At 33.6% G+C, this 20,364-nt stretch overlaps 4 protein-coding genes and 1 non-coding gene across 5 annotated transcripts; 2 read left to right on the top strand and 3 right to left on the bottom strand.

Annotated features, from left to right (window-relative positions):
* Positions 1 to 57: 57 nt before the first annotated feature.
* LOC140047019 (large ribosomal subunit protein bL35m-like) lies at positions 58 to 1,782 on the bottom strand. The gene is made up of 4 exons (XM_072091816.1): positions 1,629 to 1,782; positions 912 to 1,156; positions 660 to 788; positions 58 to 535 (listed from the first exon to the last, which is right to left on the bottom strand). Exons 2-4 carry the CDS (start codon positions 1,154 to 1,156, stop codon positions 250 to 252), a joined length of 660 nt encoding a protein of 219 aa, XP_071947917.1. The 5' UTR covers positions 1,629 to 1,782; the 3' UTR covers positions 58 to 249.
* A 45-nt stretch (positions 1,783 to 1,827) lies between these two features.
* On the top strand, positions 1,828 to 5,296 carry LOC140047018 (copper homeostasis protein cutC homolog). Its single transcript, XM_072091815.1, has 7 exons — positions 1,828 to 1,962; positions 2,560 to 2,619; positions 3,118 to 3,286; positions 3,600 to 3,640; positions 4,084 to 4,119; positions 4,293 to 4,454; positions 4,947 to 5,296. Exons 1-7 carry the CDS (start codon positions 1,911 to 1,913, stop codon positions 5,165 to 5,167), a joined length of 741 nt encoding a protein of 246 aa, XP_071947916.1. The 5' UTR covers positions 1,828 to 1,910; the 3' UTR covers positions 5,168 to 5,296.
* A 722-nt stretch (positions 5,297 to 6,018) lies between these two features.
* LOC140047015 (coelenterazine h 2-monooxygenase-like) lies at positions 6,019 to 7,275 on the bottom strand. Its single transcript, XM_072091813.1, has one exon. The coding sequence runs from the start codon at positions 7,218 to 7,220 to the stop codon at positions 6,225 to 6,227; it is 996 nt and encodes a 331-aa protein (XP_071947914.1). The 5' UTR covers positions 7,221 to 7,275; the 3' UTR covers positions 6,019 to 6,224.
* A 333-nt stretch (positions 7,276 to 7,608) lies between these two features.
* On the top strand, positions 7,609 to 20,337 carry LOC140047012 (armadillo-like helical domain-containing protein 3). Its single transcript, XM_072091807.1, has 24 exons — positions 7,609 to 7,639; positions 8,275 to 8,445; positions 8,634 to 8,690; positions 8,988 to 9,053; positions 9,538 to 9,618; positions 9,944 to 10,051; positions 10,491 to 10,583; positions 10,748 to 10,822; positions 11,130 to 11,216; positions 11,606 to 11,662; positions 12,086 to 12,129; positions 12,381 to 12,447; positions 13,010 to 13,056; positions 13,586 to 13,667; positions 13,928 to 14,090; positions 14,386 to 14,444; positions 14,862 to 14,997; positions 15,146 to 15,206; positions 15,668 to 15,756; positions 16,417 to 16,626; positions 17,131 to 17,206; positions 17,598 to 17,676; positions 18,271 to 18,387; positions 19,713 to 20,337. The coding sequence occupies exons 2-24, from the start codon at positions 8,347 to 8,349 to the stop codon at positions 19,803 to 19,805; spliced, it is 2,046 nt and encodes a 681-aa protein (XP_071947908.1). The 5' UTR covers positions 7,609 to 7,639; positions 8,275 to 8,346; the 3' UTR covers positions 19,806 to 20,337.
* Positions 12,539 to 12,640, bottom strand: LOC140048159 (small nucleolar RNA U13). Its single transcript, XR_011845065.1, has one exon. It is a non-coding gene; the product is annotated as a small nucleolar RNA U13 (small nucleolar RNA).
* Positions 20,338 to 20,364: the final 27 nt, after the last annotated feature.

Raw genomic sequence — 20,364 nt, 5'->3', positions numbered from 1 at the left:
TTTAAATAAATCAATTGTGTTGCTTGATTAAAAACATTGATAACACTAAATATGATCTCTTTTTCATATAAATTTAATATCTGCTACTGAACAATCCTTAATGTTTTTATGGGACGTGACAAGTACAATGTATCGTTATACTTTGGTTGTATTGTAATGGGTTGATTCGGTGTTCTCTCTACCCTAAACCCTCATCAATCCCTTGTCCCCTCCCAAATTTATCCTATTCCTCCTTGATGCACAGTATATCTAGTCCTTCATTCTATAGCCATGTTTTCCAACTCTTTCATAGTTGGCATGTGCAATTTTCTCACCAGGCCATGTTTTAAATCCGTTAAAGTTTCTTTCTTGGTACTTGTCATAAGGATGATCAACATAATATTTACGTTCTCTCCAGTATCTAGTCACCATTAAATCTAACATTTTCGATTGCGTTCTGCTGCAGAAAATATGATTTTTAATTCGCTTTTTTCGGTTTAAAGACTTTTTAAAAAGCTTCTTTTTATAGCCAGCATATCTTCTAAGCCATAATCCACTAAAAAAAAGGAAATATTGAAAGTATTAAACAATGTCATAACTATAATTATTCTTATTCACATAAGCCATCCCCTATAAAGAGGACACTTTGTTGGTTCCATTTAATTGTATTGAATGCTTACTTTGAAAATCTGTAGAATCTGGAAATAACTGCCTTAACGGTTTTCTTTTTTCCCTTGTTCATACTACAACGCACAACCATCCTTGATGGTTGGTCGTTTGTAGATGCAGTTACTCTTAGTAAATGTGGTCTGGAAAAAAAAACCAGAAAGGGTTACAGCGATAAATGAATAGTAAGCTTACCAGAAAAATATTCTAATTGTTTTTTTAGTTTTAAATTAAACTATTTTATGATACAGCGGTACGTTTCTTACACATTTGCATTTCTTTCATTTAAAAACATCCCAGCAGTTACAATAGGTCGAGTCACATAAGACTTTGTCAAAAATGTGGAAAATGATCTTTTTAACGACTCTGGTATAACATGGTTACTGACAACATTGTCCGGGAGTACTTTATATAGAGGAGGAGAACAGTTTTGTAGAGGTTGTTGCAATATTGGTGTTTTCCTGCTTACTCCACGACGACTTGCCAGTCTTAGCAAAGCAGTCCTGAACATCTGTAAAAAAAAGAGATACTGATAGAGGTTATCTACTTATAATACACAGTAGTAATTTCACAACTGACACTAACACTGTTAACATTGAATATTACTTATTAGTAGTACAGTATATGCATCATTTATATATGTTAAAAATGTAGCCAAAGAAAAATGCATTTTTTTGTAATAATATAATAGGCAGTACGTTTATCTTAACGTACATAATAAATTAATTTAAATACATACCAGACCAAGAGTCTAGGCTAGAATAGATAGATTACATTCTAGGCCTATTGACTGTTCGTGATCGACAGTCTGCGCTGTTATGGCCGACTTTTAAAGGCGGCTGAGAGTGTGGGGAAAAGAGAGCGCGGCAGCCTACCTAGTTAGGGGATCCCTAAACTAGTTAGGCCCTAACTAGTAGACTAGTAGGCCTAGCTAGCCTAGCCTACATTTAATAAGTTAAGTACACTCGTTTACTGAAAGATACCTTTCAATTATTATAAAGGAGAACAGTGTATTTTCACGGTTTTATTGCAACATAAGAAATATTCTGCAATTTTAGTGTATTTTTACGATATCTTGAGCGAAGAGAGTTTTGAGTTTTTTTATGAGCACATGTGTCTGCTGCCCTCTGTGTCAAAACAACAGGAAACTTTTCTCAGATGAGACGGAAACGCGCAACGCGTTACTGATGGTCTCTATTGTGTAGTTTGTTAACGCTTGGTTTGTTGAAGAATAAACTTTGTTTTGTTCTTTAAAACATCTGAAAATGGAAGTCTGTGTTGACTCTGTCGAGTCAGCATTGATTGCTGAAAGGGGTGGTAAGACTTACGTAAATAATTAGTTAAGTATGAATTTTTTAAATGCTAAATCTTTGCCACGAAGCCTGACTAGGCCTGGGCCTAGGCCTAGCCGGCTAGGCCTACCTATAGCTTGCTATTCTAACTAGGCATACTGAGACTCTAGGCCCACTACTAGCCTAGGCTAGCTAGCCTCCCCAGGGCCAGGCCAAGCTCGGCTAGCCAGGTGGTGCTATCTAGGCTTAGCCTAATTAGTTAGCCTGCAGCAGCAGTGCTAGGTATAACTAACATAACATGTCTCCCCCACCAGTTCTATCATGTGGTGGTTGGTCCAAGCAAAGACTAAGTAAGACATATCTAGGCTAGGCTAGGTAGCTTATACTATACTACTGCCTACTATACTACTGTATAAATAAGGGATGAGGTCATCAAACCATGTGTTATGTGTGTAAATTCCGTGTCGACATTTTTCGAGATGACACTGATTGTTTGTCATTTGGTTGAAAGGAATATGATAATTATTTCATTTAATCATCTCGAATCAAATCATTGAGACGTTATAATAATGCATCATCCTAGTTCTTTCTACACCACAGTCATTTTTTTTTTATCATTCAGGTGCAAATCGCATAGAACTCTGCAGTAGTTTGATAGAAGGAGGCATTACACCAAGTCAAGGTACTATACACTTTTATCACGAAATGGAAGACATCAATGGTGTGTAGGGAAGCGTAACCAACAGAATTAACATATCGTTTTCAGGAGATTTCGGTACACCATGTTAAGTAAAAAATTTGAAATGAGGATCGTATGATAAAAAAAAGAAAATTTTACAGTAAAAGTTTTGTCCATGGCATATGACTGTCCATTAAGGAAGAATTTTTCGGTAACTTGACCTCTGAAAATATGCTCGCCGAGCTATGTTATTTCTGTTGGTTACGCTTCCCAGCACAGAATTGTTTGTCATCCATTGAAGATGTCTTCCGTTTCGTGAAAAAGGCGTATTATAAAAATAATGAATGTTTATAAGTGCAATGGAGCAAATAATTGCATTCTATGAAAGATGAAATGAAATTATTTGTACCATTGCACTCAAACACTTTTAATTAGTTAATTGACATTTGAACATTACAATCAGAACAACTTGAATCGTTAACATTTTTTTCTCCACTCCAGGTTTACTTAAAATAGTTCGATCAGAATGTAGACTACCTATCTTTGTGTTGATTAGACCTAGAGGTGGTGATTTCTGTTATTCTAACTCTGAGCTTGAGGTAATGAGGCAAGACTTGTTAGTTACAAAAGACTGCGGAGCAAATGGAATTGTGATTGGCTTTCTAACTAGGTAACGGGAACAAGGCTGTGCAAAACAACATTGTAGCTTTTAAAGTTATTGCTAAATGAATGCAAAGTCCAGCCTACTTGCTGTGTCTTACCTTTATATCATACCGATAAATTGTATTTTAATATTACCTTTTGAAAAGGTATTTTTCTTTTGTTGTTTTATTGTCCTAATTATGCCAAGCAATATAATTTCCATATTAAAGTGGACCAATCATATGTCTTGAATCTTGAATACCTCAGCTACAACTCGCCTTAAAACAACAAGTCTGCATTCTCCTCCAGACTTTAAATAGTTGTTTTTAATTTGATTACAGGAATGGGGAGATTGATATTGAAAGATGTAAAGAATTTATTTGTAAGTACACAAAATATTTTTACAGAATTTATGTTTATAACTTTAGCACCAGTAGAGAAACAACACCACATTAATAACAACCAGACATGTTAGACTTAGGCTTAGACTAGTAGAATGAGATCTTCTTGTTCCCTACTCAACATAACAAACACAGTGATCCATCCAGACATATACTCTTGCTCTGTAAACAGTGGTGTATCGGCTATGAGTGTTACTAAATCAGGGGCCTCAGTTTTCTGCGTCACGTCACTGTCTGTAGAACATTTTATACCCTAATATAATGTCTTGAAGTTTTACCTTGTTGATTGCCATTTTAAATTATTTTTCTAAAATGATCCTCTCCTTTAGTCACTCTGTAGTCATGGATTACGATCATACTTTACCTTACTAAAAATATCTTTAAAGTTATTATACCTTCATTCATACTTACTATTTACTTATAGCCTTAAGTCGGCCATTGGAAGTAACCTTTAGTAGAGGTAAGTACTTTTCTTTTATAGTTCAAGGTTCAAATGTTCTAGTTTACCCATACTTCCAAACCAAAAATGGCTATCTCGAAAAGCATTTATTTACATATTGTAGATTCTGCTCTAATATCATTTAGTCTTGGAACGTTTGTATAAAGTGGTCATTATATTTCTTCATAATTTAGCTTTTGATATGGTTGCTGATCCATACAGGTCACTAGATGTCCTGATAGATCTTGGCTTTGAACGAGTCCTCACCAGTGGTTTAGACGCATCAGCATTAGAAGGTTTACCTATTATTAGAAAATTAATTGAACAAGCTAGAGGAAGAATAATTGTTATGCCAGGTAAGTTGCAACTGAGGCATTTTGGTGCTAAATTAAAGCCTGTGCTTTAGAGAATTTGCCTTCATTATTTTTAAGCGAGCGTGCACTCTCCTCTCTCTCTCTCAGCCAAAATAAAAGTAAAAAAATAATGACCAGTTGAATATTATTTGTTGAAATGGAAAGAAAAAAACAAGTATTGTATTTCAGATGTAGACATCGGGCTAAAGAGTCAACTCTGTGTAATACGAACCGTTGAAGCTGTATTGGCTTGCAGTTCAATGATGGTAGCAGGGGTCGTAAAACACAGGGTCAGTCTGTGGTTCTTCTTGCTAGCGCCTTTGGGACCATGGGCTGGCAGAAATTTCTAGCACCCTCGGAACACAGGCTGGCCCAAAAGAACCACAGACTAGCAGTGTGTTTCACAACCTGTTTAGATGATGGTGATTTATTCATGAATTATTTATACAATACAGTAACAATTAACCAATAATATAAAAAATATTTTCTTATCAGGGGGTGGCATCAATGACCGAAACTTAAGAAGAATCCTAGTAGGATCCTGCGCTAATGAATACCATTGCTCTGCTAGGACTACTCAAGATTCTAATATGTTATACAGAAATAAAAAGGCTTTCATGGGAGGTGTACTAAGACCACCAGAGTTTGTACAGAAGGTTGCTGATCTAGATATGTTACGGAGGTTGGTTGAAGAACATAGTGAACTATTGAACTGAAATGTGACCACTGTGGAATTGTATAGAGAAGAAGTTCCATTCTCTTGTAATTCAAAAACTTCTTGAAAAGGAAAATATTTTTGTGTAATGCTGGATGGTGACATTACCCAGCAGCCCATTTTATTTTTTTGCTCTTTCTATCACGTTGGTGCTACTGTAGATTTAAAACATGACTACAAGTTTAATTTGTTGACTCAACTGAAAGGAACTAGTTGCACAAGAAAACTTTCTTTCACTTTCGAATACGTGAAAAGAATTTATAGTATAAGATAAGAATATATGAAATGGATTGGTTGTGGTTATCCACAACAACAATGCGCAAAGCAATTCAAAGTTATGTTCAACTGAATGCAACTCAAATGCACTCATGTCAACATATTTTATACAACTATGTGTGTTACCAGTTGAGTTCCATATTGACCTAACTCCACATTAAGATTGGTTCCAACTTTGACAAACTGCAAACGATTTGACCAATCTTGACCCATTGGATCATCCAAACTGTTGAATGTGATTGGCCAACTCACTTGGGTTGAACAACATTGTTGCCCTGTGTTCAAGTGGGAAACAAGCTTTAAGTCACATAAGTTGATACTTTTGACACTCAGGGTATTAATAATAAAACTGTTTTCTTAAGGTTCAGACACACTCAAAAGGAACATTACTGTACATGCATGATTTTCTGTAAACACGATATTCTTTATTCTAGATTGGTTGGGGGTCATCATCATGCTAATATTTTAAAGCCTTCCATCTTCTTTCCTCGTAAGTTTCTGATGGTACAGCATTTTAGCAATGTTGATAAAGGCAACAACTCACATTTTAAATTTTGTACTGTAAAATCAAATTAGTGCAATTATATTTTGTAGTTTTATTAACATTCAGGTACTTGTACTTTTTCCTTTAAACCACACTTGCCTAATTTAATTGTTATTATGTTGGTACTGTAGAAATATATTTTTTAGTTTATTGAATAAAAGTACAGTACTACCACCATGTTTTACAGTAACTTGTTTTCAGTAATTTTTTTTCAATAGTCAGTATCAGTAATTTTTGTCTAAGAATAAAGTTTTTTCAGAAAATGATAGATTGCTTTTCCAATATCATCTGGTGAATCTTCTTGAAGGAAATGCAATCCAGGGACCGAAACTGTCTCCTGATTCGGCCAGTTCTCCGTCACTTTGGTAATTCCACTACTAAAGAATCCTGGCTTGCCATTGATGTACAACTTTGGAATATCGGCAGACTTCGATAGCCATGTACGATAAGCATTGACGATATCAACCACATCTTGAGGACCATCTGTGGCAACTGGTATTTCTCTTGGCCATGTCAGAGTAGGACGTCGGTCTTCACCTTTTTGTAAAAAAGGTTCCCTATAAACGGCCATTTCCTCTGTAGAAAGCTCACGCATTACTGATAGTGGAAGAAGTTTTTCTACAAAAAAATTATTCTGAAGTACCATCTCTTCACCATTGTCGGATCGCAGGGCCTGGAAAATGTCTCGTGCTATCTCAGGAAAGGCTTCCCACGAAGGCACCACAGCAACAATGCTTTCCATGTGAACAATTCCTTTTACTCTTGCTTGATTTTGGTGAGACCAATGAAATCCAAGTCCAGAACCCCAGTCATGACATACTATGATCACTTTCTCTGGTAGATCTACACTTTTAAACCAGGAAGAAAGATATCGGTAGTGGTCCTGAAAACGATATGATTTTGTATCCTTCAGTTTGCTCGAGCGGCCCATTCCAATTAAGTCAGGTGCTAAGCATCGTGCGGAACCTTCGACATGCGGTATAATATTTCTCCAAAGGAATGAAGACGTTGGGTTCCCGTGCAAGAATATAACTGCAGCCTTATCAGAACCAATTTCAGGCTTGCTGAAGTTACTCGAATCATAATAATTCATTTCAGCATCCAAAACATTGATTTTAGTACATTTATCAAACCAGTTAGCTGGTGTACTTGAACTCAAACCACATTTTTTAAGAAGTCGAAATGAGTTAATAATGGATCTTGTTTTGATTCTTGCAAAAGACAAGGCTGCCATGTCGATGTCGAGGGGGCGGAAAAGGAATCTGAATCCTTTTAATCTTTAAAGTACAATCTCTGTTACTGTATGATGGGTTTAACAAATGCGTCAACAAAACTAACTAACTGGTTTCAGAAAAACACAAGCGTTTCACAATTTGTGACATGCACGTGGGAAAGCTACTCTTGTATTTATGAGTTTCTGATAAATTTATTTGTTTTCTGTAGTATGAATTTATCAATTTTTCTTTATGGCATGTGTCAATCCATGGAGTAAAGAATTTACTCCATGATCAATCTAAAACATCTAAAAATCTCAATGAATTGTAAAACATGTGAAACGCGTTTTTGTCTTTATTAACGCTCCTGAAAAAAACCCCTGACTGGGTGGTCACACAACGCATGAAGCCCGATGACGGAGTTTTGTGGAAGAGAAATGTATGCCGATAAAATATTGATATTTTAATAGTTTTCTCATCTTATATCTTTAAAAAAATAGTTAGAGTTGATATTATAAATATAATGAGCCAATATTGATGGTTTTAATAAACTGTTTAGTGTAGTTTAGAAAATATAGGCCAACCTAAATCTAGGCCTGACTTGAGCCTCAATTTGAGTGGAAAGTCTAAGCCGCTAGCTGTAGAGGTCTCCTCCCACTGGCTTGACCTCAGCTAGCCTAGGTTTTAGCCAGTACCTAGGCCTAGCTAGAAAGTGCTGTATAGAACTAGCAGATGTTTAGTATAGGCATAAGTAGAGTAGGAGAGGCTTTTTGTTATTGCTTTTTGATAATATTAATAAAATAACAAACTTTGCAAGAACCTCCTCTTCATAATAAATAATAATAATATTTATTCAGTCATCAATGTAAAAATAACCAGGAATGAGAATAGGCTAAAGCCCAAACAGATTCTGCACTCACTCCATTAAAACCCATCTTCAAGTTCCACCTGACTTACAGCTCATTTTAAGGTCTTCTAATGCTCATTTTAAGGCCTTACACCTGGTTTAATTTTAACAAAACATGCACCTGACATCTCTGTATCTTTGTATATGATTTATTATTATACTTACAGGTGCACACTTGCACTACAGTAGATGCAAATTTAAAATCAATATTTTAACCAAAATTACATTCTAAACACTGCATGATGCCAGATACCAAAGATGGGCTACTACGGACCAGTACTGGTTCTAAGGGAGCACTCAAGGAAAAGATTGTTCAAATATATGATGCATTTTTTCAGGTAAAAAAATGAAAAAGTAAAACAACTGAATTAATTTTTTTAGTATTTTGACAAGAATATTTACACAATAAAAGGTTTTATTAGTACTAAGGTTATTAAATAAATCAATAGTAATTTTTACGTTGTTAAAGTCATACAATAACTGCTTTTAAAAAACACCTTTCATATTTATTTTGTTTATATTTCAGGGAAAAGATCCATCTAAAGGTGTGCCAAATTTTTGGGATGAGATGTTCCTTTTAAAGGTACAGTATAACCTTATCGCATTGTTTCAAGCCCAACACTTTTAAACAAACTTATCACTCGCACATAAATACTATGAGAGGAGGAGTAATTAATACTCTTTGCCTCCTTATTTCACTTTACACACTAAGGTAAGATAAACAATGCAGTAAGTGATATTGTTTATTTATTACCATACTGTATGTATTTAGGTTACCCTATTCAGTTTTGTGGAGCTTATCATTCAGAACCCTTGTATCGTATTTTTATAAAGATGGATGTTGTATTTTTTGAATGAGCTATTATATATTTTATTTCAGGCAAATGTACAATATATAGAATCTGAGTTTGGAAAGATGAGCCCTGAACAAGTGGTTGCACTCAAGGTACTAGCAAGTTCACACTGATTTTTAAAGTTCTGTCCACACTATCAAACTAGTGTGACAAAAAATGTGTGATGTGCCCAAGTATGGTAGTGATATGCCCAAATATGGTAGTGATATGACATCATCATGTCCATATATGGTCACATCACATTTTTTGTCACATAAAGTTTGATAGTGTAGAACGAAGCTTAACACTAGATTTTATCAATATACGAAGATGGTCCGTTATTTATAAACCACTCACTGTAGTGTATACATTTCTCTTTCACGTCCTGATCAATCAGTACACTCTATCGTGCTTCTTGACTTTCCCACTCTTGTGATGCAGCTTGTTGTATGAAGGAATGTCTGTCTGAAATAACAAATCTCTGCAAATATCGTGGCTATGTGACCCAATAATCCCCCTGTAAACGTACACTCGTACGATTATCCTTATCAGGTTCAAATTGAACACTGTTTTGTTTACTTGTTTATTGCTGTTTAGGAAAATATCAATACTATTTTCTACCACTGTGTTGAGACGTTGAAAGAAGATTACCTTCTACGAATAGTAAATGCATTACAGGTCTGTATTTATTCATGATATTCAATAAATGTACAAGTTATGATTCATCAGCCTTGCTATTCTAGAAATGTTTACAAAAAAGCTGCCTTGTAATTGAACATTGAATAGATCTTTTACCATGCAATAACAAATAGCAAGGCTACACTTTGGTGTGCTATATTAGTTAATACACCCTCTGTGCGACACATCGTAACAGGGAACATCTTTCCCGCTGAAACGAACATGGTGAAGCCCATATTCAGGGGACAACCATATTAAAAGGACACAAATAGGTGTTCTATTATATAATGTGGGAGTATAAAGATCATTTTTTATTTATATACAGACACTCTGTGCACTTGTAAGAGGAGTACACAAGAAACGTTTAGGAGATCACAGCTTTGATATCATCAACATTTTAATAGGGTTTGATTCAGCAGAAGCACAGATGCAGGTATGTATGAAGTATGACAATGGACTAATACCGTAGTTCCCTCAAGTATAATCCCACCCCCTTGTACATGAAATTTGCCCGACTTGGGAGGTTGGACTATACCCGAGGATTTTCCGGTGCATGAACCCAAAAAGATGATTCCTCTTCTGTCTATGATCTAATTATACAAATAGGCTATCTAAAGCTATATTCCTATGTAGCAATTAGACTTGCCAGGTCATCTAAGCCTAATTTGTCTTACCTTGTGCTGTAATGTTATAGGTCATGTGAAACAATTATACTATTTGTCCAGTGTACATGATATGCACATGTGCACAATATAGTACACAATACTGTATAGTATTTAAAAATAAGTATAGGATCATTTCCTAGTTTTCAATTATATCATAGACTAATGTATGTCTATTTGTTTTGACTTGGTTACTCTATTTTTTCATAGACTCTCATAATGCATTTGAATGGCTTTTTAACTGGTGAATATTCTGTAAGCCTAAAGAACCTCACTCTTCGACTTTTACTAGTTTTGGTCACAGTAAGTAATTTAAAGAAAATTATACCTGAATATATAATATACATTTCAAACATTGTTGAAACTTCATTTACTATTGTGCTTTTTGGTTGCTTACTTCTAGCCTCTATAAGTCTCATTAAAAGCAGGAAAGCCCAACTTTTATTCTATGTTTCATTAACTTTCAGGTCACAGACAATGTTAGTCAAAATACAATTCTGGAATATCTTATGATTAATAGTGTCTTTGAAGCAATTTTAAAAGTAAGTGTAAACATAATAACATTTTCAAATCCATAGTAAACAAAATCAGTAGCCAATTCAATGTACTATGATCCTTTACTATCCTATGCATCAGACATCTATAGCCACTTTGTGCAACTAAGCCCTTTGGACAACTCTACCCCTTGGGACAACTAGCCACTTACTACAATTACTCACTTAGCAGGTTCAGGGAGGGGGGAGTGGTAAGAGAGTAATAATCCTTTCAATTTGTTGTAGAGACATGCCCATTGACGATAGAATCCTTTCAATCGACTGTAGTATTGATATTACTAATGTCTTATTACAGATACTTGCAGATCCTACAAGTAGACAACATCATGGGTTTGATGCAGTGCTCTTGCTTACAATTTTAGTGAATTATAGAAAACATGAGGTGACTGTATATTATGCATCAGTTTAATAAATCTTTATTCAGTATCAATATTGAAATACAGATGAACAACACAGGATACTTTCCCGGTCCCATGAATGAGTGGAAATACACTTTTTTACACTATTGTCAACCCCTATTAAGGAGACACTTTGTTGGGTCCTGCAGGTGTCTCTTTGATAGTGGTTCTACTGTATTTATGTGCATCATTCATCCAAAGAACATTTATTCACGTCCAGAAGACAAAAGTAACAAAAACAAAATGGCAAGTGATAAATACAAGAAATGTTGATTAGAATTAGTGTATTGGGAAAGATTAGTAGTACCACATCCAGAAATATTTGTCATTCGTTCAAAAAACCTGTTTTATAAAGTCATTTATTTTTTTTCAGTCTGCCAATCCGTATATTTTGAAATTATCTATCTTGGATAATGAACTGGCATTAACAGTAAGTACTATCTACTGAGTATTTATTTTATGTTACTTTTATTAACAAGTCCTGTTTCTGAATTTAGCCATAACACAAGTGTTTGACCAATCACAAGCGATGGTTTCTGTCTGTCAAAGTTTTAGTGGGTGGAATTATACTCTAAAGCATGCGATTATTATGCTCAACTCAGAAAGGACTTGCCACATAGATGTAGGAGAATAGCTTGTTACTACTGTACAGTAGTTGTTTATTTTGATTTTCACAAATTATAAATATATCTCTTTATAAATCATTAAACATATATAAACGTGGATGGTGGTCAGCAGAGACCACCATTAACAAAATTTAAAAAAACATTACAATGAGAGGTTATGCATTGATAAAAAAAAATAGTTATTTTCTTTGAAATGAATACCTGTTTCTATGATTATATATTAATAGGGTCTTGGGTGTGTAGTTTCATCAGCATTAGCAGATTTCAATAGGTACGTACATGCTAAAGTAATTACTAAGCCTAATTGTTATCAACATATCAGAAGACATTATATATACCCCTTACTCCTTTCTGATATTAACATTCAGGATGGTAAAGTATGGTAGGTAACATAGACCGGAAGAAATTTGATTATTGTTTGAATGCATTCTTTAATTCAAATGGCATGGATTACTGTACACCTTATTAATTAACAGTAATGCCACATGTCTGAATTTCAATATAAAAACTTTATTTTAACAGGCAATTTGGGGCAAAAGGAGAAGATGCAGTTTCTGGTGGTGGATGGTTCTCTGCGATTACAAATATGGTAAAATTATTTTTGTTTTAAAATACCCTGCTTTATGGAGAAATACATATTTGGTTTTTATGTAAATTTAAAAAAAAAAGGGTCCTTCCAGGTTCAGATAGGTGAGGTGCCTTTCGTAACAAGTAAATGGCCGGCCCCTTTCATGCATTATGCATGACACACCTTTCATCATTATTCCATGAAATGGAAGGATCAAAGTTTTTACAGCAAATTTATGTATTTATAGAATGAAATAATATAATTTGAAATGGGTGTCATTTTAAATTGATAATTTAATATTAAATTATGATATAAAGATGTATGTTGCAAAGGAAAAGTGATAAATAATGAAGGTATATTGATATTGTTAATATGTTTAGTTTAATTTTATAATACTACCCAACATATTGTAAATTCACTTACAGGTATAAAATTGTACCTTTATGCTTTGGTCATGAATATTTATAGCTATATGAAACAGCGCCCTCTATTTTTATTTGTTCTCAAACTTTTTTACAATTTCTGATTCATTCAATTTCATTCATTTCTGATGATATAATGATATTCTTACTATAATTTTTAGGTTGGAAGTATTTTTGTTGCTGATACAGATGGAATTCAAGCAATTGGGTACAGTTGTTATATCTTATTGAAAATAATATACTCCAACTCGTAGTGATTTATGATAATAAACTGGGAACAATGTTAAGCCTTGTCTACACTATCAAACTTTATGTGACAAAAAAATGTGATGTGCCCAAATGTGGACATGATGATGTCATATCACTACCATATTTGGGCACATCACTACATATTTGGGCACACTTTTTTTGCAGAGCTTAAACATATTGATGTTAAACCCCATCCCTGATGTTTTAATCTACCCTAGCTAGTAGTCCCATGCCTTTTATATTAAGCTCCTCAACTCTTAATTTTCCTTCATTAAATTTACTAATCTTTCTTTTTATTACGTGTATTGTATTGATGAATAAAGAGATTGATTTGACAGTGCCAACCCATCTTTACCTGTTTTTTCTGGATATTTTTTATCTTCGGCTGCTTTGTAAATTGTATGCAATTTAGAGATATGATTTTTTTTAATTAAATACTACTACTGCTACCCTAATTTCTCATAATTAAATCTTATTTAATTTTACAGGAAGGACACCAACCTCTCTATACTGTTAACTTTGTATGAAGCTGTACACCTTAATAGGAATTTTATCACAGTCCTTTCACATGTAAGAATATTTCTGTTTTAATTTAACACCTGCAACAGATTGTATATTTAATGGTTCTCAGATTGGTTGGTTTTGTATCAAGTACCATGTGTAATATTTGAATGATTTAGGGGACTATTGCATGCCTAACTCATAATGAATGTTTTGTATTCATTGAGGGACCAACAAGTATAACATATTTTGCCAAGCTGACACAGACCTTTTTCACTGCAGTATATGATCTTCATAAAACACCTACTAATATCTATTGTTTTTATTAGAACCATGCAGAATCTGATTCCAGGCTAGAGATGCCAACATCCGCCTCCTCTCCAGCTGTGCCTGGGCTTCATCCAGTCGACACGTTGCTGGTTAATGAAACACCTACTAATATCCTTGCTACATTTTTTAGTTACTGTTCTATTATCATGCAGGATACAAAAGGTATTGTTTATTTTACCTACAATAGTAAATTTTAAATGTCAATTAATAATATTATCAACAGAATACAGAATACACTGATTTACTCTGATCTGGCTCCAGTTTAGATTCCTGTCAGGTTTTGCATAAATACATTGTACTTTTCATCTTTACAATGAGTAATGGTATGTAGCTGTGTGTGATGCGTCGTGAAATACACTGGGACATGATTTTATTTGCCATGTTGAAACCAGAGCAGGTGTGAAAGTAACTAAATTTGTAACAACAATAATCATTTTATTACTTTCTTTACTTACAGACAATGAAAGGTTAAACCATGCTAGGCTATGTCTCATCATCTTAAATTGTATTGCTGAGGTAAGAATGTGTCTTATGTTTAAAGGCTACACATAAATACTGTACAGTACAAATCTAATCATTGCATTTATTGATATAAGCATTTATTATAACAATCCTTTCTTTATTTAACTATATTATCGACCACTAGATCATCCTCTAATTTCTAGTTAATTAATTTATATATTTTCTGAATTTAGTCAAATATTATTAATTATACTTCTTGGGCCTTGTCTTCTCGGACAACTTCAAGTGGTAAATTTGCAGGTCTAGCCGATGCTGGCAGGATGCCAGCACCGCTCATTTTGACAATCAATCATACTGTCATACTGTATTCTTACATATTATATTCTGGCACACAGTGTGAGAAAGCGACTTTACTGATGCAGGACTTGGTAATGAATAAATATATTGATTGACAATATTTTCTCCTATTAGGATCAGTATGCAAATTCCTTTTTACACGATGCCAATTTAACATTCAAAGTCCACCTGCACAAAGTACGTATGAGACATCGGAAACCCTTAGCAGAGAGAGATATGCCATCAAGACCGCTAGCCTGTGCTCTTCTTGGTAAATTTTAGTCTATATTATATCATATATTATAGGGTTTTCAGTTGAATTATAAAAAACGGATTGTTTGAGATAAAAAATGGTATGGTGTAATAAAAAAAATCATGCCAATCAATTAAAATTTTGTTTTGTAAATAAATTTTTTCAGATTTGATGGTAGAGTTTGTGATGAGTCACATGATGAAGAACTTTCCAGAACAATTGTACTTGTAAGTGGTTATTTACTGTGATATAGTATAACAATAATGAATGTTTATTAGTGCAATGGGACGAATAATTTTATTTAGTGAAATGCAACATTTCATCTTTCACCGAATGAAATTATTTGTACCATTGCGCGAATATAAAACATTCATTATTTGTTTTATAACAAACCTTTTACCAAGAGGCTAGGCTGAGGCCTCAATCATTTGACAGGGCAGCAATCCAATTTGGATGTGGAGTAGAACAATTATATACTGCGTGCGTGACACTATGCATTTTATTTGTACAATCCTGTGTAGTGCCAGGTTTTTCATTTGTCATGTAACTGCCAAAGATTGTACTACAAAAACAATTTGATAAATTGATAAAAACACAGACAAACCACTTGCTAAAAAACAATTAAACATCTCTTCATCTTTTATATACTACATTTCTGTAATATTACATATTTGTTTGTTATTTCTAGAAAATGTCTAAGTATCATTCATCGAATCATGTGTTATCAAAAGAAATGTAGAGTACGTTTACATTATTGCTGGAAAGATTTATGGACAGGTATGTGTGCCTCAGTGTGAAATAGTATATAAATAATGTAAAGCTCTGTCTATACTAACTAGTTTGACAAAAAATGCCTAAATATGGTAGTGATATACCCGAATATGGTAGTGATATACCCGAATATGGTAGTGATATACCCGAATATCGTCATAATCATCATATTGTCCATATATATTATGCACATCACATTTTGTCACATAAAGTTTTATAGGGCGCTAGACAGAGCTGTAGATATATATTCTCCCCATTCAATACAAAACATTCATCATTATAAAATAATTGTTTAATCAATTCGTCGTTATTACAGATGGCACACTCCACATGTTGTATTCAATTGTGTATACGGCCCTTCATCTCTGCAATGTATTATTTAAATATATTAAATATGGAATCTTATTTTATTCAAAGTATAGTCAAATAGACCAGGGTCCAGAAATTCCATATGCATGATTTCTTTATCATGCTGATAAAAAAAACTTCTCTCCTTTTTAGGCCCATTTGCTGTCTTTAAAATTAAGAGATTAGATATTACGAAGGGACCCTTAGGGGAGTAGAAAGTTATGGTATGTGTCATCCACACCTGTGCACAATTCAGCCTAGTAGGCTGCAAATCGCAGGTTATTCCCCCATTTACCTATTTAACAAATTTTTTTTCAGCCCTGATTAGCCTCCTGAAATATCTACTTTCAAGTGAGCAGATGTTAATGCCGCAGTTTGATGTGTTTGAGGTGGCTATCCAAGTAGTAAACATCTTTAATTTGTTTATCACGTATGGCGACACGTTCTTACCGAATCCAACGAGTTATGATGACTTGTATTACGAAATTATAAGGATGCACCAAATATTTGATCAGTTATACTCAATGGGTAAGTAATGCACAGGTTATTTGGGCTATCCATATGTAAATTGTAATAGGGCCCTCCGTGCATACATGCAATAGCCCAGTGTTTTAGTGTAAAAGATACCACATCATCAAACTCTGCAGTTTTTAGGTCAAAAGGTCATCCTCAAAGATCAATCATTGCTATAGGTTTATTTCAAAATACTTTAAAATAGAGGGCGACATTTACAATTTTATTTTAAAAACCTGGTTTTGCTAGGTGGGTATGAATTCCAGAGTTTCTCGACGTTTTGAATGGTCATAACCCTGGGGTGTCTCCGGAGATCATTTCGGAGTTTTGGTGTGAAAGGGGTATAAAAGTTATTACTATACATGCAATGGCAATTCAATAATCCATTTGTTCCTCTTGTAATAAGTCTAATTTGGGCCCTCTTTGTGTGTACTACTATGAGCAATAACCCAAGAATATTAGTTGTTGCACTATTTAACAACTATATAATATAATAAAGCCTCTTTCCATATATTTCAGCTCTGAGACATTCTACTAATAATGGAGATTATAGAGACACAGCAAACAAACTTACTAGCATTCTTATCAATATCAGGTATGAGTAACGTTTATCAAATACCATAATTTGTTGAAGTTAAATCATTTATCAAGCCTATGCTTTACTGTTGGAAAATAAACAGCCAACGAGTAGAGTTGGGCCTTGGTGGTTTGGATGCTTGGCTACCACTCCAAGGGTCCTGGGTTGAAGTCCTGTTGTATATCAGGATTTTTTATGATGACAAATTACAACTCCACTCCAAAAGACTTGTAATAAGACTTGGATTGCCACCTTTATGATAATGAATTAATTCGCTTATGATTATCATTTTCAATTTACATAAATAAAAAAGAAGAAGAAGAAGAAGAATAATCAAAAAATTCTCTGTTTTCTTTCTGTGACATTCATTCAAGAAGCGTATTATCAAATTTCTTGTTTTATTTATCAGAGCAATAATTAATCACTTCACCCCGAAGATTGATTCTTGGTCAGCAGCAAACAACTTGACGACCTTGACAGAAGAACAGGTATTGTAATTAAAATGTATTGTAGTTACTTATTCATTACTTTTCTAAGCAATTTTTTATACTAATGAACGCCCCCACAAGTACATCTTTTTCTATAATCAATAAACAGAATTGTTATAAATAATAGAGTAATAACATTAACAAACATATCCAAACAATGATAGCTTGTGTCATTGCGTGTGTAATGTATACTTCCGAAGTGTCAATAATTAAACATTTATATTATAAACCAGGCCTGAATAACAATTACTGAATTTGAATATTCACTGTACTATAGATTGTTTAATAAAAACAGCACAATCCCTGTTTAACTGTATTTTTATTCTTAAACAATTTATATATACATGACGTAATTGAACAGTTGGGATAAGTGAGAATAAAAAAATTAAATATTATCTAAAAAAAGATAAAGGATTATAACAAGATTACATTTTTTTGTTTAATTTATTCTATTTTTGTTTAAAAACCATTGTTTTAGAGATTGTCAATTCACCTGTTAGATTCTCCCTTTATTGGCACTTTCTCTCTTTTTTTTTCTATATGTTTCTGCCTTTTAAAGTTTAATAAAATAAAAAAGTAATTTCTAATAATTAGGTTTTAGACGTCGTTCGTGGAAATTACGATACTTTGACATTAAAACTACAAGATAGTCTTGATCAATATGAACGTTACTCCGAGAAACCAAAGGAAATTGCTTTTTTTACTCAGATGGTAAGTTTCTATATTTATATATCGCATATCTTTAGGTTGAACAAATGGGGAAAATATGTCCACCAATATGGGGTGTATGCAAGGGGTCGCAGGTTCAAATTCTGATCTGACCAAAAAACTAGAGGGTGGGAGAGGAAAGAGTAAGTGGAGTCTCTATTTCTTTCATTACCACAAAATCCTGCATCTGCCTCAGTTGCTTGTTTATGCACATGGTTTTTTATTTTCACGTCCGTGGTGTTGGCTGATACCATATGGCGTTATTTCTATGATACGTGCATGCGCAAGTCAACTGGCACATCAACTGCCAAATTTAATCGAAACATTGATATACCTGTGGACGAGTACCAGTCAACTGTAACCCATGAGGATGTTAACGTTGTGAGCGTTCTTTCAAATTGATAATAATAATGGTTTACATAGTGCCCAATAGAAACTTTTCTATAAAGCACTTTACATCATATTACAATGCACTTTATCACAGTAGTAATGTAAGTATCAAAACGCAATACACCTAACTCTTCCAAAAGATGCACACTGGTTCTTTAAAGTGCACACAGGCCAGATGTGTACATAACACTGGATCTCCAGTTTCAAGAAAAGACTTCATGCCTATTTGACACAATATTGAGAGGTTTTTTAAATTTGATGCTATCACTTTCTGTTTAGTTTATAATATTATAATCCTACAATAATTATTATGATTGCTTTGTAAACAATTTACTAGGGTTATGGGTAATCCTGGATTATAGAAATGTATTATTCATTTCATATGTTTTTTGAATTAATATTCCAAATTTAAATCTTACCAAATTAAGACGATAAATTATTCATCATCGTAAAGTGCTCGTTGTAATTAATTATCTAAAAATATTATATAATCCTTATGCAATAACATAATGAGAATTTAAGATGTTCTAAGGTGAATATATAACACTCTTTTGCGATGTAAAGCCGTTGGTCCCGTGTATATACATTGCTCACATGCACGATAAAGAATCATGTAATAATAATAGTTCATTCTTATGTAATATGCAAGCTCTCAATGCTCTGCAAATTATTACCCCGATCATTTTTTTAATCATACTCCCTGGCCCATAAGAATGCAGGTAGTAATCAGTGCAAAGTTGTGTCTTGATCTAACCGGTACCAATTTTATACACCTGGATGGAGAGAGGCAAATTTACACTATTTGAAAAAGAGTAGGGTTTTGACTTGATGATCATATTATAGTCCTGTACACTGGACGTTTCTGCGAGAACAGTCTAGTACCAAAAAAGGCACCCAGTATAAAGAATAAATGATGAAGATAATTCATGTTTTTTCAGGTGCGCACTGTTGTTTGTGATAGTCGTAAGAATCTGAGCATCACCAACTTAGAACAGCAACGTCTGCTTAAGGAATTTTCGACCATTACATAATCGACAGACAAAAACTGGGGATGTAAAGTAATGACAAAAATTCTCTCTTAAGCTCTGTCTACACTATCAAATGTGACAAAAAAATGTGATGTACCCATATATGGACATGATGATGTCATATCACTAACATACTTGGTCATATAACTACCATATTTTGGGCACATATTTGTCAAACTTGTTTGACAGTGTAGACAGAGCTTTATAGAAAATTTATAGCTAAATATTAATATTTTCTTGTAACTGTAGTAAAGAGGTGATGGGCCTGTAAAGTGACTCAATGTAAAACCAGCAACGTCTGTTTCAGAAAATGTTCAACATTACATCATTTATAGAGAAATTGATTATGTTAACATATTCCATTATGATTAATAATAAAAATCATATATTCTGTTTATATAGACCATTTACAGCGAAATATTATTATGGTCATGTAATGAAGATTTGTTAAAATTTTAATATTAGCTTTATTGAAATTAAAATAATATTATTTAACTTTATTAATACTCTGTGATAAACTAGTAGCAATTTGTGTAATAAAGTAGTACAACCATACTGAATA

Source organism: Antedon mediterranea, chromosome 4 (assembly GCF_964355755.1).
Source record: "Antedon mediterranea chromosome 4, ecAntMedi1.1, whole genome shotgun sequence".
In the NCBI taxonomy this organism is placed as follows: domain Eukaryota; kingdom Metazoa; phylum Echinodermata; class Crinoidea; order Comatulida; family Antedonidae; genus Antedon; species Antedon mediterranea.
This window is presented reverse-complemented; position numbering and strand designations above follow the sequence as displayed.